Below are 16,779 nucleotides of genomic sequence, written 5' to 3' on the forward strand. Positions count from 1 at the left end.
TCTCACACATTTTTAGCTAGCCAGAAAACCCCCAGCATATAGATTTTCTATTTACTATCAAGCCTTCTNCACTGAAGCCATATTCATTATAAAAGTTCAACATTTCCCAAAAGTAACTTTCAATTTTATTTTATTTTTCCAAGTTAAAAACTAACATTTGCGACCGTTCTTTTGAGTTATAAAGGAGTTTGTGTTCTGAGTACACACGTGCATACATGCATCTGTGCCAAGTTAGGGGAACTTTGAAAAAAAAAAAAGAGAAAAAGACTCCACAAAAAGTATAAAAGTATAAAATTAAATAAATAAATAAAAAGAATAGTCAACTAATTCATAAAGCCTCGACTTTTTTTTTTTTTTTTTTCAAAAACTGTATGTAGTTTAGCATTTTTTCTGCTTTGGCCTCAAAGATGCAATCAGGTATTCAAAGATGTAGTTCATACCAAATTTGGTTCGTCAGGTTTAAGTAGAAGGCCTGGATCTGAAACTCTTACACTAGGCAGTACTTTACCCTGAGAATGATTTATATTCACTTCGTACCTTGTCAGGGTTGCTTGCCTGCATGCAATATAACCCAAAATATCAAATGTAGTTATAAAGCAGAGATACAAATTATATAAAACAGGTCACTATTGAATGACATCATTCAGGACATCAGTAAAGCCTTATGTGTAAAGTTTTCCGGCTCATGTGTGCCCACAGTTAGAACAAGCAAGCCAGGAGCATATGACAAAACTAAACTTATACATATCAAGTCTAAAAGAACAAATAATGTACAATAAGTAGGACCCTTTTTGCCAAAACAAAGCATATTGGATCCATATCAGCAAAGCAATAAGAATTGTCCAATTTGGAAATCTCCAACTCAATCACCAATGTCATAAATCAATTTTTGTTTAAAGTAAGAAAAAACAATTTTTGTTTTAAAGTAAGAAAAGCCAAAATCCAAAATTGGCCAAACCAGTAGCAAAATTAAGCTCCATATCCATCCCATCATCACAATTATCACAATGATAAAAATCAAGCATTACCCACCAAACAAAATCAAACCCATCAAACCCAGCTAAAACACATTGTGTAACTGTTAACCTCAAATTTGTTCTTCACGGGGAAACGAGTTGTGCGGCTTTTCTTCTCCTTGTACAACTTGAAAAGAAAAAGAGAAAGAAACATAAATTGTCAAGACAAAATTGCAACAAATTATAATTTGATCAAATACTCACCGTCGGGAAACAATATGCTTTCAATGAATAAATAACATATTAATTTCAACCAACACTACTGCACAACTCATCTCAGAAACATGATTGAGATTTGACAAACATACAGGTAGAACATCCAATCCATTAAAACACTCACATGCAAAAAGCGAACCTAAATTATACGCCAATTCAAGCTACAAAAACCCAACTTGTTGAGCACCAGTCAACAAGTTTTATAGGCAAATTGAAATCAAGTAGAAATTACTTCAGCAGGAACACCTTCATTTTTTTCAACCAAAGATGCTAGCTTCCTTTCAATATCAAAAAGCACATTCAATTAGTCCCAAGATGTGGGACATAGATACCTAGTCTTTTAGATTACAAAAACAGAGTTCTTTTTCTCCAAACAAAAATATCTTAAAACAAATGAAAGAAGAAAATGAAGTAACAATTTCACAGCAATCTTCTAAAGAAACAATGAGATTGACAACGATTATGGTTCCAAAACAATACCAGGCATTAAATTATCTGCATATGTATTAAATTTCCTTTGTCTTAAAAACATACATACACACACATTACATGAAAACATCATTAAAATCTTGTCCAAATTATTTAATTGGATACATAAACATTCCCCAATCTGTTCAGCAGACAAGATCGGATGGGAAAGAAATTTAGTGCGAGTTTCTCATGCAGCTCCTTTGTAAAGGTAAAATCCCTTTTATCTACTGACATGCTAAATCCTTCTTGGAAATTTGCAGTGCTGCCATTAATGTAAGAGCTAAAACTGGATTTGCTACCTCTGAGATGTGCATCCAACCACCCTTGTACTAAATTAACAAAAACATTAGATGGAAACTGATAAACCCTTTTGCTATAACGTCTAACTTCCATAATCCATCCAATGAACCATAGAAAATTTTCGACATAAATGTTAGGCCTTATAAAAAACTACTAAATGGTAGGCCATTTTGCTATCATGTCTAACTTCCATAATCCATCAATGAATCAAGGCAAGTATATATCACCCTACAAAAAATACTGAATTCAATTATACAAGACTTAAGACATACCACCACTAGACAAACCTTCTTGTATGCGTCCCTCAAACATACCACGACTATGGAAATTTGGATTGCATGTAATTTTGCTTCCCATATTCTATTCAATCTTTCAAGCCTTCAGATAGAACATAACCTGCATAGTGCAGATGAAATCATAATTTGAAACAAAACTAATATACTAGAAATAAGAACCAGATTAGGGGGGAGAAACAGGATAATGACAACTAAATCTTTTAGAGGCAAAAAGCTTAACTGCCTATGATTCACCAATGACCAGAACAGGGTATTTCTTTCCTTTTCGGGACAAAATCTAGCAATAACCAAGTGTGGGGGAGTGCATGTTAAGAAGTAGCAATACTATTAGAATAAATTTTGACTATTCGGAGTTGCAGTCGTATTTTCCCAGTGTTACCAAGCAATTGTGGGAAAGGCCAAAAGAAAAAGGGTGATGCATACAAACTATCACTATTCAACATACCATTAGACCACTAAATGACACATCTCTTGCGAGTGTGGACCAGCATCTGTCAAATGAAAGAAAAATTAAATCTGCAATTGTTGGCAGGCAAAGACCTCCAGTATTTTACTGTGAACTAATGGCCTCATGGTGAACTTGATTGCATGTAGCACAACCTCACACTAATATATTCTTTTACTTCAATTTTTCTTCTAACACTCACAGATTTATTAATGAAATGTAGTTACAGGAAGGATGAATGAGATGTCCATCTAAAATCCTGTTAACGTTCTCAATCCCAAACAAAAAAATTAAGCCAAAACCAAACTAACTATTTGGATGACACACAAGGATTGCGTTAAGAGGCCAACAGTCTTCAAGACTCTTAATTCCCTGATCCCCATCATGATGAAAAAAAGAGAGAAGAGGGAAGGAGGAGGAGGGACCATACATTTGGATACCAATACTCAAAAATTTACTTTCTTACAAATAATTTACATCAAGTTAAATTCCATCCATATGATTGCATACCAAAAAATTGAGCTTTACCCATTACATGTGAATGCTACATCGATAACATCTGTACTCTATGATCATACCTGAATTGCACAAAGATAAGCTTGGCTCTGAATACATGTCTTTACAGGTCCCCAAATGCCCTGAAAATAGCTACCAACATAAACTTATCCAAATAACAGAAGTTGTCGCTATTTCTATGCCATAAGGTCCCTCTAATCCAAATAACAGAAGTGGGAAAATAGCGAATTGGAAGCTTACCAAAGAAGTGCTTTGAGTCGTTTCACCTAAAGCATGTCTTTTGCTCGAGCTCGAGGGCTGTATCGCCATTGAAATAGCTCCCTCTCTCACTGGTTAGGGTTTGTGGATTTGTTGTTTTAAGTCAAAAGGGGGTGGATTTGGGGGCCTTGCACGATTCCATTATAGGGAAATAGCTCAAAATGTCACCCTTTTAATTGGATTTGGGTAGAGAAGAAAACAGAGAGGAACAGGAAGAACTGGGTTTTGAAGGCAAAGCTGTGGGTTTTGTAGGTTGTTCTTGATCTTCTTCTTCGTGAGAAGAGGCGTGGTCATAGAGAGAGAGAGAGAGAGAGAGAGAGAGAGAGAGAGAGAGTTGAGAGAGGAAGAGAGAACTATGAGATAGAGTTGAGAGAGAGCTGAGAGAGAAACCAAAAACTGACCAAAAGTGTTATATGGTCAATAAATGGGCAATAAGTATGTATTTATAGGTGATAATTGCAAAAAAATTGGGAAGCAGTGGTATTTTTAGTTAAAATTATAAAAATGGTGGCATTTTAAGCTATTTCCCCCAAAATAATAGATAGGAATATTGCAAATAGAGCCATTGCGAGCCAAAAAGTTTAGTATGCATTAAATACAAAGATTGATTGAATATAAGTTCATATGTAGATATACTGTCCCACACCCTCTATTATCATTTCTAGAATATGTTTTTTAGTACAAGTGATAGTCTAAACTAATTATAGGGGAGGGAGATTTCTCGCACATACACAACTATAATGCTATGGGGATTCTGCAAGTTAAGGACTCCGTTAGCTAATTCTATTATCATTTCTAGAATTAGGTTCGTATTCATTATGCTTTTGATTATAACGCAGGTCATTTTTTCTTCATATTTGGTTTTAATCTTTCTTTTGGAACTAATCTTTGACTGATTTTATTTTTTTTTTTTATTTTTTTTTTTTTTCAGAAATGTGGATTTGATATGTGATACTGGAAACTAGAGAACCTTACTTTTATTAATGAAATTAAGTACTTTATGATAGAGCTTTCAGACAGGTCCGATGGTGTTAAATTAGCAAAGTACATACTCGGGTGTGCTCAGAAATCGGAGAAAGTTGACATAATTTGTTCACCTCAAAACTTGGAGGAATTTGAGAGGAAGTTAGAGAGAGCCAAGGTGATTTCCAATGCTGCAATTGCCTTTGTGGAAAGACCAAAGACGTAAACAAAGGTAGCTCTTTTCATATTTTGCAGAAGTCGCACATGTTTTAGTATCGAAACCTTTGTGTGAATGTTGATTGATCCATTGGGACAACTTCTTTAAGCATTATTGGTTCATTGGTTTGAAGAAAGAAGGAGCTCTTTGATTCTTTTGGTTTTCCCTGCATTTGCAACATGAATTTTACTCGGGCTTGCTTCTGGCTGATCTCAATTCAAAGTGTAAGCCGCCAAGTCTCTTGGACTTGGTCCTTTGATGTTGTATCCATATGTTTGATGGGCTTTGAAGGTTTTGTGGGATGAAAGCAGCAGAGCACATAATTCAACTGATTAAAAGTTTAAAACACAGCCGTCAAACCAGGAAACATATAATTCAAGATTAAAGTACTATAAACACACCAAATGTGAAGAAGAAGAAAAATGAAGCTAAAACAAACCTAGCTAGAAACCCTTTTAGCAGATTCAGGATGCTTTTATTATGGCAAAAGCATTGCTAGGAGCCTAGGGTAATTATATCTCACTGTTCAATCTCCAATAACCTAGCTAGAGAAATAAATCAAAAAATAATAACAATAATAAAAGTAAATTGTGAAGAAAAGAAGAGAAAAAGAGAAAAAGAAGGCACATGGAAGCATGTGAGGATATGGTCTATGTGTTTGAAATGAAGAAATAAATGATAAGCAAACACTCAAAATGTGATTCGTAAACAGACGGGCATGCAAGCCTACAAAGACACAAAATATATGTGGTCCTTGATTCGACCAATTTGGCTCCCAAAAACCCTTTTGAAAACTAACTTGACAATAATGCCATGCCACTCGGGCCTCTGCCCTATCTGTCTCCACTCACGAGCCGACACGTGCCCGATTGCCGTGGCCAAATTTGCTTGCTGATGCTACTGCTCATTTGCTAAGCTCTCAAAGAGGAAAAATAAAAGCCCTAGAGTGACATTTTTGGTGGTAGGGCATGCCCTTCAAGACCTTGTTTTAGACCATAATGTTTTTATTCTCAGAATAATAAGTTAAACATTGTGGGCTTTGTGGAGCAATATTTTTGAATGATTTTAGCTATAGGGCATATCCCGTTGCTTAAAATAGCATGTGAAGGATGTTTTAGGCGCACATGCAAATCCCTTTTGGATTTGGGGTTTGGCCTTTTTGGAGGGTCAGTGTACTTCAAATTGTAGGGTCCCCTAAGGCACATGATGCTGCTGTTTCTTGTAAAAATCAAGTTGCCTCTCATCAACTCTCAAAGGCTTCATTTTCTTTTGGCAGTGGGGCTAATTTTTCCCGACCACCTCCTCCTCCGCGATTTCGTATCTCATAAATCTCCAAATACTGCCAGAGAGTACCCCCTCCCCCCTGCCTCTCTCTTAAAGTTCATTTTCAATTCTGCACGTCTGCCCTTATATTTTCTTATTATTCACTGACTAGAGTGGGGATGGTACTACTAATGCATGGTACCCTAGATGCATTCTCGGAGCTTTTATTCTCTACCGCTAGTTGTATACAATTTTGCGTGTCTATATCTCGTGTTACACCATAATTCACGTATCAAAAAGATAACACACATGATTGTAGACAATAGTTATTCGGATTATAGAAATTCATATTAGAAATTTATTTTTTTCAGGTCAATTAATAGATTGATAAGAACTTTTACTTTCTCTGTAAAATATCGGAAGATATAGTATGAACACTATCACATAATCAATCTGGTAGAAGAAACTCAAGTAAAGAACAGACTTGAGTATTTTGTCTTTGCCATTGTCCAAATATATACCAGAAGGTCATCACTATCAGTGTTTTTCAACATTAGAATGGCAGCCAATATATTGATTTCAAGTTTCCTTTTCTTTTAGGTGAAAAAAAAAAAAAAAAAAAAAGGAATTTCAGTGCTTAGTACTTGATAGTTGATATATGACATTCAAATTGATCAGTTATGTGAAGTGGAAAACAGCGGAGTCAGACAAAAGAAAGAGATTAAGGGGAAGAACATCCACTCAAAAGCTGATAAAGCTGAGTAGCACCATGTATTTCCATTTATTATCTGGCTGGAAAATGTTGCACAACCCAACTCTTTTCCCAACTTTCTTTCAACTCTCTCAATGCGGTAAGACCCCAAATATTGTGGAATCAATCCTGTGATAGAGTTGGAAGTAAAATTGGAAATAGAGTTAGGTTCTATAGCATCTTCCATATGGGTGTACGTATTTATCTGTCCATGTATGCAAGTGGAAAAATGAAGGCCGAAAAACTAATCCAGTGGTAAAGGTAGAGCATACTGAATCTGGTCATGAGATCCTCCAGAAGTGGCATTTGAGATGGCCCAGGCAGCCTCCTTTTTTATGTCAAATTCTGCATGTTGGAGAAGTTGCACAAGCGGGAGGATTATATCGGCTTCAATCACAGCCTGTTAAATGGAATTTAATAGACAAAAAATGTAAGAACTGTATCAAGTAACATCCTCCCAGATCAAATTAATTGCAGGACAAGGCAAGAAACAAGATCAAGGAAACTTCCTACAAGCAAAAGGGATTAAGAAAACAAATTCCAATACATTTACAGAGACCATTCAAAACATCTATAGAAAATTTATAAGCATTTTCTTTGCCAAGTAATTATATAACTGGTAAGAAACAATATCAGTCAAAACAAAATAGAAGTGTTAATAAAATAACTAATAAACAAAATCTCCCTTCCTTGTGACAACTAGGCTATGTAAGTGTGGGGCTCTTACCCAACAATCCCCCAACCGATCTACCACTAAATAAAAGAGTACAAATAAAACCATCCAGTTATATCACGCAGTCATCCTACTTGTAGAGATGGTTATGAAACACCAGACACCCACCCTGAACATGAAAACGTAGTACAGTGGATTTAGTGGGTGCCATGCATTAACAAAATGCATGAGATAAGAAAAACTGATAGGTGCAAAATTTACTTATGTTGCGCTACGATTGGTACTTTGGTACCTTTAGAAGAAAATATTTGAATTTGACTTCTTAGTCCATACTGTCTAACAAGAGAAGTAGTGATTTTTATATTTAATAAAATCCACACTTTAAATACACTTATTTGGAACATGATGAACTTCAAATGCTCAAGAAATATATGTTCTTATAAATGCTTTTCTCAATTCATGACAAGTGAGTATCACAACTTTCTTTTCTTGTTTTTCTTTTAACATTTGATGCAAACAATTTAAACTAAGTAGTCGAATTTAAATCCAGAAATCCAAATGCAATTTAAAGGAATTTATACCTGTATTTGAATTTTATTCCCGGCTGTGATATTTGAAATTGTCCAACAAGCTTCTTTCTTGATGCTCTTTTTGTGATTTTGTGTGAGAAGTTGATGGAGGCGAGGGAGCACTTGGTTATCAATAACAAACTGGAACATATACAGAGGTCACTTTGTTGCTATACATAGCAATGAAAATCAAGGCATTATAAAAAATAAAAACAAAAACATAGAACTGCTGTCCTGCAGGAAGAGCAAATTCGGATGACATTGGGCTCTAAAGGGTAAATACAAATTAGTGTTAATACCTGAGTCTGGGAATCATCACCAGTAACAATGTTTCCCACTGTCCGAAGAGCAGGTATAAGAACCGTAGGTGATGGATGACTGGCATAAACAAATCGTAGTGAATAAAAAATCACTCAAGGTGAGTATCCTAAACAACTATGCTAAGATAATATGGACCAGTGAAGGCCACTGCCACATGTGAATAGCTTGTAGAGAGTATAGAAACTTACATCAGAAGCTCCATAAGTCGCTGGCAGACGCCCGCTTCAATCACAGCCTGAATTTTGTCATTTGGACCATCTGAGAGATACGATAGGGCCCAGCAAGCGTCTGTCAAGACTTCTTCATCATTTAAGTAAATAAGTTGTCGAAGAATTGGTAAGGCAGGCTTCACCTGAAACAAAAAACATGCAGATAAGCAAGCAGAAAGGGTACTTATTACAGTCACATAAGGCATCAACCAAAATTAAATTAGGAAGGGATGCCAACTGACATTTAACATATATTATTAAGGTTTTAACCAGAAAAAATTCTCGAAATCCCCACGAACCTGATCAAATGGTGTTGCTGGCTTGCCACGACAAAAGTTTGATAAAGTCCATGTAGCATTCCTTAGCATGGATAACTTGGAATGTTCATTTAATTGAGCTAGCAATGGCATTAGTGCACCTTGTCCAAGAACAAGATCCCTGCAACTAGGAGAGTCGCCAGCAACATTTCCTAGAGCCCACACTGCCTGTTAGAGAATCATGAAAGCAAGGATTGTCATCCAGTACAATCAAACAAATGGAAATTTCTGGCAGTCAAAAGGGAGAGAAACTATAAGTTGTAGAACCAGTAAAACTTAGAATGTAAAGAAGCATATATACCAAAATAATGAGCAGAATACTTTCTGAAACTCATGACTAACTTACATATCATATTGAAATTGGAAAGAATTTCAAACATGCATAACTTAGAATCATTCAGAAAGCCCAAATACTTTTTCCCAGTGTTCTGAAGTCAAATTTCTGAACTTATTAATAACTTATATATCATATTGAAACTGGAAAGTCTTTCAGATATGCATCACTCGAAGTATTTAGAAATTCCAAATCCAAAGGCAATGCTCTCAAGTTGATGAAAAGTGTGAAAGGTAGTGAGAGACAACCTGCTCTCTGACATCATCACTGCCAGAGCTAAGAAGCTGCACAAACATGGGGACCGCACCATGTTCAATAACAACTCGTGTATGATCTGATGTTCCAGATGCAACATTAGTCAAAGCCCATGCAGCTTCAAACTGCATATAAAGATGAAAGTCAACCTCAGTGTCTGATTACACCTTAAAGGATAATTTAATTTTAACAACAAACATAAAAAATATTCCGTACTTGCAATTGGGGCATATCATGTCTCCCAAGAAACTCCACAAACCGAGGGACCGCACCTGCTTTTATAACCTCGTCAATTGGAGGGCTGCGTTCTACACAAAAACGGAAAAACAAAAGTCAAGAACACCACACGAATATTTCACCTAAATAGGAATAGGAAATGAACTTCAAGTATTGGAGCTGCTCCCAAACCAATTGATAATAGCTTCCTAAACTGAGTGGTAGCCTCCAATTGCAAAGTAGGATCATCAGACCATACTCCTTGCACCATTGAGGGAATACTTTCCAACTGTTAAACAACACCAACATCAATTAATGACCAACCCTTTTAATATAAGATCAAATTGCATGAAGAGGAACATAAAGAGTCATCTTTCTAAAGATCTCATGCATGAACATTCTTCTTTGCCCCCAGGACTTGAACGAAAAAGAAGCAAACTATACAACTTACTTCTTGAATAAAGAATCAAGCTATACAACTTACTTCTTGAATAAACGGAAAATTCTCCGTTGCCTTAAGCAAACTATCGATTCAACATCCCTTATAATCAATTTCTTATAAAACGGTAATTCTCATTTTTAAATCCGTTCCCTTTCCTTCACTTTCTCAGCAACCAAGCACATCCATACAAACTAATCCCACAACAATTCAAACCAAAAAATCAAACAAACCCCACAACCACAACGATTCAAAATCCCTAAGACCCTAAGCTCAAAAAAAAAAAAAAAACCACAAAGTATTACCAAGAAGATTTAAAAATAAAATAAAACGAAGTAGTACCCTCTTCTCGAAAACGACGGCGGTTTGGGTGCCATCAAGCAGTTGCTGCTGGGACGGAGGCAAGCCTTCCCTTCTCTTCTTGAGCAAATTGTCCTCGCGCTTGTTCTTCCTGATCTCCACCAAGTTGTCCTCCCTTCTCCTCCGAGCCTGGTCCGCATCCACTCCAGTCTTGTACGATTTCTTGCGCACCTCGGTGCGTGTGCCCGGGCGCAGAGACATTGTCTTCTGATTTAGGTTTTGGTTCGCTTTCGGGTCTGTGAAATAGCGCTCGCAAAGTGTTCGATGAAATTACTCAAAAGAAAACCACAGCGAAGAAATTGATTGAGATTTCGGGGTGGGGGGAATATAAAATAAGAAAAATAGGCGGGTCTGGGGTTTGGCCGGGATCGTATGTTCGTATATCTTACGACGCAAATACATTCCATCTTCAAATCTATAATATTCAATAACACGATCTACGGCTCACCTAAGATATGAGAACTTGTAATTTAAATTTGGCAAATCTCAGCCGCCCGTTCAATAGCGTATAGTCTACGACATCTAACAAACGACGTAATTAAATAATTTTATTTACCGAACTAGAAAATAAATAAATCTAACAGACGAATTATTGGAGGAGAATATGTCAAACCGCCTATATAACAAACAAGCAAGAAACGCCCTGTCAAACCGCCTATATAACAAACAAGCAAGAAACGCCCTCTCTCTCTCTCTCTCTCTCGCTCTCTCTCGCACACCCACACAATTCACCCTAAACTCGGACCCAAACCCAAATCGCCCGTCGTTTTTTCTCTCACAGCCATGGACAACGTCTCATCTCAGGTGTGCCTGAAATCGGATTCCCAGTCGGAGGTGCTCGATAAGGACACAGCTATGGTCCCCCTCAACAATGATACACCAATAATCGGTATGTATGCTTTTCCTTTTTCTTTTAATTCAAGGGTGACCAAGACTATCTTCAATTTAATTCCTTATGGCTAAAAAATTGTCTTTTTAGTGCTCCTATATGCTGTTGATTTTTGTTTTTAGGGTTTGTGAGGAAGATTATATGGAATTTGCTTGGGCTTTATTCTTTGGAAAAAAGAAAAGTGTTGTTTTTATATTATTTTTGTTGGTGTAATTAGAGGGTATGTATTATGCCAAAATTTCGGTTCAGTTTTTAAAGATGATTCTGCCAGTTGCATGATGGATAGCCGATATGTAATAATATAGTTATTTGTTGATGGTATCATCGATGCAAATTCCTACAAATTTTTTAACATCATCACCTTCCTTCTCCCTGCTTGCAAACAGAGACTAGGGCTGAAGAACCAGAGACTACAGAACCAACGGAAGAAGAACGTATTGCTTTTTTTTGTAAGATCTCTATGCATTCGTTGTTATTCCGTGTCATGTTGAAAACAACTCGTATGTTAAAAGATGATTTCTCAAGCCAAGTTATTTTGGTGTTTGCATGATGTAGAATTGATATTTAATAATATAGTTATTTGTTGATGAGATCATAGATGTCGTTCCTTGTAACTTCTTTGACATTATCACCCATTTTTTGTTCTTTTTTTCCTATTGTATTTAACAATGTAATTGCATGGAAACAGGGGGCAAGACTGAAGAATCAATGGATTGGAAGGATGAAGAACCAGAGGATGAAGAACCAGAGGATGAAGAACCAAAGGATGAAGAATCAGAGGATGAAGAACCAGAGGATGAAGAATCAGAGGATGGAGAATCAGAGGATGGAGAATCAGAGACTTGGAAATCAGAGGTTGAAGAATCAGATGATGAAAAATCTAAGGATGGAAAAAGTTATGGTAAGCAATTGATTTTAGGGACAATAAAAAAAAGGGAAAAAAAATGTGCCTTGCTTCTCTTTTTACATGTATATTCATTTTTTTTTAATCGTATGACATAATATCTATGTATTTGTTGTTATTCAATGTAATGTGTTCACACTACTGATTTTTTGTTTTATGATCTTCATTCGTTGTCTTTAAAAAAATGTTATTTTTATTGCTTCCATTGTATTTAACAATGGATCTTCAAATTGCAGAAGGTGAATGTAAGTATTGTTTAAAGGTGGATAAGCACCCTACGCAACTATGCTCTTATAGGTATCGAGTCCCAAAGAACGCAATTGTTGGTGAGAGTTGTGTGGTTGAATGTCTTGTTTGTGGCTGCCTCTTTAGAGACTCATGTTGTGCTAGTTGTGGCCTAAGCATAGGACGTGCAGTTCTCAAGGAATGTACAATCTGTGGGAAGCAAGAAGAACACTCAAATTTTGAGTGCCCGGAACGCGAGGAGAAACGTAAGGATTCTGGTTTTACTTACGACCCTTATACTGGTTCTTTTTCTGTCGAGATTCGCCCTTTGAAATAGGAGAGAATGAAGAGTTAATTGTACTCTAGAGTTAAAGCAAAAGAGCAAGGAGTGCTATTTTCCATAAATGCTATGCATCCTATCATTTTGATGTCTACATCGTGCATTGTTTTTATCGCAAATGAATTGCAATTTGCAGCACATGGTCTATTATATTGTTATGCTTGAAGATGTGAGAATTCATCTATTTATAAAATGTCTAAAGTAAAATGTGGTTTTTATCTCAACATTTTGTTCTTCTCTTATGGGGTTAGCATGAATGACCATTGTCATGTGCAAAAGTTTAAATAACGAAGGTAAAATGCAAAAGTTTAAGAAAAGTTTTAAGTTGTGTGTTGGGAGGAAGTTGAGTGGATCTGCCCTTTCTCTTGGTGGTGCTGTTTTCTTATCGAAGTCTAAGGCAAGTGGCCGTTGCTGGATTCGAGTTTTAGCACTGAGCTTGTATGTTATGTTTGCTCTATAATTTATGTTTGGTGTTGCCTTGTAGAGAGCTGGATTTGTAGTTAAGTTTGTCCTGGCCATGTGCTGTTTTCTTATCGAAGGCTAAGGCAAGTGGCCATTGCCGGATCCGAGTTTTGGACCTGAGCTTGTATGTTATGTTTGCTCTATAATTTATGTTTGGTGTTTTCTTGTAGAGAGCTGGATTTGTAGTTAAGTTTGTTCTGGCCATGTGCTTATTGATGTGTATAAGGAGTTGGCTGAAACCCTCCATGATTTGAGGGCTTTGCTTAGCAATTCAATGAAATTCACTTCTTTATTCTTTTAAAAGTGAAAGCCACCTATTGTCGACTGACAAAGCCTACTATTAAAAAAGAAAGTAAACCATAAAAGAAACAAAACATTACATTGCAAATGCCTCAATATCTTTTCTTCTATCAATATCAAAATCACATTTGGCAAAAGTTCATTGCTAACTCTTGTGCAACTTTTCTTTTGTGTAATCTATTCGAAAGCATCACTGTCACTTGGGTAACCTCTCAATAATCAAGTAGTGAGTCATTTGAATTGAAGGGATAATGTGTACAATAATCAAGTAGTTGATGTAATTGGATTTTTTGAATTTTGTGATTGTGAATTTCTTTTTTCGTGGATGCTTGATTTTAGCTCAATTTCAAATTGTAACTTTATCTTAAAACGTTTGGAAATTTTCAAAAGTTGACCATATACTGAAAAATACTTCTAAATATTAACTGTGATTTTATTTATTTGGCTAAAGTTAGGACACACATCGGTACTATGAGGGTTCAAACCCAAGATTATTTACAAACATAACCCTTTCAAGTAAAGTACATTTAGCCAACCATTTTGAAATTATGGGATCGTCCTTGACTATGGGAGAACATATTCATGTGTCAATCCAACTAACTCCCTATTGATATAGATTATGATTAGTTAACAATAGCTAAAATATGTCCTGAAAAAACAATAGCTAAAATATCTTCACCCATGAATTGCATAATAAGGGAACAAGCATTCAAAGGTTTTATAACGTCTCGATATTAATATTTCTCGACCATATGATACATTAAAATTACATAAAGTTTACAATGCTACCTTTATCCCAATTCACTCATTTACAAGGGCGGAACCAAAGGGTGGCTGGGTTGGCCTCCCATACAGCCCTGTTTTTTTTTTTTTTTTTTAAAAATGGCCCTATATGTGCAATTTAGTATAACTAAGTTAGAAATCAGCTCAAGACTCTCCACAAGTCAGCCCATTAGTCCATTAAGCACAATCAAAACTCTTACCAAAGAAATTATAAATAAAAATTCTAAATAAAAAAGCCCATAACATTGTCTTCCTTCATTCCGCTCGAGAATGGGTTCCTCCTTCCCTTCCCTTTCTCTTTTCTCTTTTTTGATTCTTCTCTGTCGTTTGTTGTCTTCTCTCTCATTTTTCTTCTTTTCTTTCTCTTTCGTCTTCGTCATTTCTTTCTTCTCCTTTCTCTTTTCTTTTTATTTTTTTATTTCTCTCTTTTCTTGTTTATATATTACTAATGTTATATGTTTTATTTTTGGTTTTCACTGTATTAATTAGCATACCCAAAAAAAAAAAAAAAAAGGTTCTCATTGTTTATATAGATCTTTCATATAAAATTTTAAAAATAAATTAGCACACCCCTAGAAAAATTCATGGTTCCGCCATTGCTCATTTATCATTCATTTACATTTCTCTAGGTTTGATTTTTTGGGTATTTTACAAATTATTATTATTATTTTTTTTTTTTTTTGGGGTCGAAATCATATCTCATTTCATTAAAACGCCATAGGCAAATGTACAAAGCACAAACCAATAGCACAATAGAACCGTAACACAATCAGAAAAGAACATCTAAATTCAAATCAAGTCTAGAACAAAGTTGACAAACCCAGCACAATAAAAAAAAAACTCAAAATAAAACAACACACATAGTCTAGCGGCCCACCCCAAATACAATCAGAGCCCAAAAATAAGCATACAGCCCAATTCACACACAAAGCTAGAATTTTGGCAAACTCCAGCCTAAGCACACAAAAGCTGCGGTCGTTGACAAGAGGACAGGGAACTTACCGCTACAACAGAAAGTGAAAGGAAACATCACCACCACACAAAACAGGACAACTGCACACAAAAGACCCACAAATCTGTCACCAAGACCAGAAGTTCCCTAAACCACAAAGCCATATCAACTCAATGACATCCACCTATGAATCACCAACTCCACCAAGCTTGAACTTGCCTATACGCTCTATGCACCTTCCTATGGGGATGCGAGAGATCACGTTTTGGAATAGCTGATACAACTCGCATGAGAGGCCAAATTGAAAGGGAATAAAAGGAATCCAATGGTAAAATGGAAGATGCTAGGACAAAATTGGGTTTAGAATGAGGTTGATGGAGAATTGGGGACACGTAATTAAAATAAGAATAAAAGGAAACCAAGTCTGCCGAGCTGCAAATCCTGGCACTCACAGTTCGAGCGTCCTCGAAACTCGTGAGGTAAAGTCAAGTGCACTGACGTAACTGAAATCAGACTGGATGTCCGTAGACATCGGTCCAACGGTGGGTAATCACCAAAAAAATGGGTACGATGTGGTTTTAAAATATAAATAACTTTAGAAAAATCTGATTAATAACTGTAGTCTCACCTTATGCTGCTATCTCATTTAATTCAAACCTCAAACTCTGTTTCTATAACTTTTAGTTTGTGTAACTAAGCAGCATAAAATTAGAGAATTGTTGCTGTACTAATCATGCTCAGAAAGCATTCAATAAAACTTATTCAAAATCAAATAATGAAATTTGCTTATATAAACACATTTACAAAACTGAATTATATAAAATCAATATAAAATTATTTATGTAAACTCATGTATATAAATCATTTATATAACTCATTTATATAAAATCATTTATGAAAGAAATTCCACTCACTGCTGGTCCGAGCAAGCTGGACCCTTTGAAGGTCCCTCTTGTGGCTCAATCGGGCCTCTGGTGCCTGATTAACCATGAATAATAAATTAATAAACTGCTCAATAAAAGAATTAAATTAAACACCCTACTCCCGGCTCCTAGAAATGCGTGCACCCATTTTAAAGTCGCTCCTATACCCACTTTAGCCTTTCCGATAATTAGAACGGCTTTGAAAGACCCGAAACTTTACTAAGCGATAAACTATCAGACCGGCCGATCCGGAACCCCGTGGGGTCCACGATCTCCGATGGCCAATCTCGTATTTGCTCCTCACAGAGAAAGAACCATGTTCCGCGAGTTTGGTCTGAAACAGACGGTCGGATTAGCCAAAATCGCGTTATCGCTTAAAATCCAAACCCTAGCCCCAGGGTTCGCGATTTCAGAGTATCCGGGACCCCGATTCGCAATCCGTCAAATCTACACAATCTTGAAATCCTGTAGTACGACATATCCAAAATTGAGTGCGATCCAATGATTCGACGACACTGCACCCAAGAATCGCACAATATGGAAAATTCGTTCGGGGCTCAAACAGACTCCAAATCGAGATCTGCGAAATCCTACGC

The 16,779-nt window shown here is 36.2% G+C and overlaps 2 protein-coding genes and 1 long non-coding RNA gene across 5 annotated transcripts; 1 reads left to right on the plus strand and 2 right to left on the minus strand.

The window, feature by feature from the left end:
• Positions 1 to 1,966: 1,966 nt before the first annotated feature.
• Positions 1,967 to 3,985, minus strand: LOC117629928. Its single transcript, XR_004586175.1, has 3 exons — positions 3,501 to 3,985; positions 3,323 to 3,382; positions 1,967 to 2,399 (listed from the first exon to the last, which is right to left on the minus strand). It is a non-coding gene; the product is annotated as an uncharacterized LOC117629928 (long non-coding RNA).
• A 1,022-nt stretch (positions 3,986 to 5,007) lies between these two features.
• Positions 5,008 to 10,784, minus strand: LOC117629923 (importin subunit alpha-4-like). 2 transcript variants are annotated; one of them, XM_034362592.1, is made up of 10 exons: positions 10,388 to 10,784; positions 9,799 to 9,895; positions 9,607 to 9,698; positions 9,384 to 9,515; positions 8,784 to 8,969; positions 8,464 to 8,627; positions 8,254 to 8,332; positions 7,967 to 8,095; positions 6,985 to 7,112; positions 5,008 to 5,026 (listed from the first exon to the last, which is right to left on the minus strand). In XM_034362592.1, exons 1-10 carry the CDS (start codon positions 10,604 to 10,606, stop codon positions 5,023 to 5,025), a joined length of 1,230 nt encoding a protein of 409 aa, XP_034218483.1. In that variant the 5' UTR covers positions 10,607 to 10,784; the 3' UTR covers positions 5,008 to 5,022. The 2 variants fall into 2 exon arrangements, with proteins under 2 accessions (XP_034218483.1, XP_034218482.1); XM_034362591.1 differs by lacking the exon at positions 5,008 to 5,026 and adding an exon at positions 6,599 to 6,841.
• A 254-nt stretch (positions 10,785 to 11,038) lies between these two features.
• On the plus strand, positions 11,039 to 12,987 carry LOC117629512 (putative E3 ubiquitin-protein ligase RING1a). 2 transcript variants are annotated; one of them, XM_034362016.1, is made up of 4 exons: positions 11,040 to 11,294; positions 11,681 to 11,743; positions 11,983 to 12,195; positions 12,435 to 12,987. In XM_034362016.1, the coding sequence occupies exons 1-4, from the start codon at positions 11,189 to 11,191 to the stop codon at positions 12,758 to 12,760; spliced, it is 708 nt and encodes a 235-aa protein (XP_034217907.1). In that variant the 5' UTR covers positions 11,040 to 11,188; the 3' UTR covers positions 12,761 to 12,987. The 2 variants fall into 2 exon arrangements, with proteins under 2 accessions (XP_034217908.1, XP_034217907.1); XM_034362017.1 differs by lacking the exon at positions 11,681 to 11,743 and having other exon boundaries at positions 11,039 to 11,294.
• The last annotated feature ends 3,792 nt before the right edge of the window (positions 12,988 to 16,779 follow it).

This window comes from Prunus dulcis, chromosome 6, assembly GCF_902201215.1.
Source record: "Prunus dulcis chromosome 6, ALMONDv2, whole genome shotgun sequence".
NCBI lineage: Eukaryota > Viridiplantae > Streptophyta > Magnoliopsida > Rosales > Rosaceae > Prunus > Prunus dulcis.

What these genes read in the sequence shown, in the direction of transcription:
- LOC117629923 (XM_034362591.1), bottom strand. Translation starts at nt 10,606, where the DNA reads ATGTCTCTGCGCCCGGGCACACGCACCGAGGTGCGCAAGAAATCGTAC. An exon ending in CAGCAACACCATTTGATCAG is followed by an intron (nt 8,628 to 8,783) that starts GTTCGTGGGGAT and finishes TTTTTGTTTCAG; the next exon opens with GTGAAGCCTGCCTTACCAAT. An exon ending in GTGATGATTCCCAGACTCAG is followed by an intron (nt 8,096 to 8,253) that starts GTATTAACACTA and finishes TATATGTTCCAG; the next exon opens with TTTGTTATTGATAACCAAGT.
- LOC117629512 (XM_034362016.1), top strand. Translation starts at nt 11,189, where the DNA reads ATGGACAACGTCTCATCTCAGGTGTGCCTGAAATCGGATTCCCAGTCG. An exon ending in AGAACGTATTGCTTTTTTTT is followed by an intron (nt 11,744 to 11,982) that starts GTAAGATCTCTA and finishes GCATGGAAACAG; the next exon opens with GGGGCAAGACTGAAGAATCA. An exon ending in TAAGGATGGAAAAAGTTATG is followed by an intron (nt 12,196 to 12,434) that starts GTAAGCAATTGA and finishes TTCAAATTGCAG; the next exon opens with AAGGTGAATGTAAGTATTGT.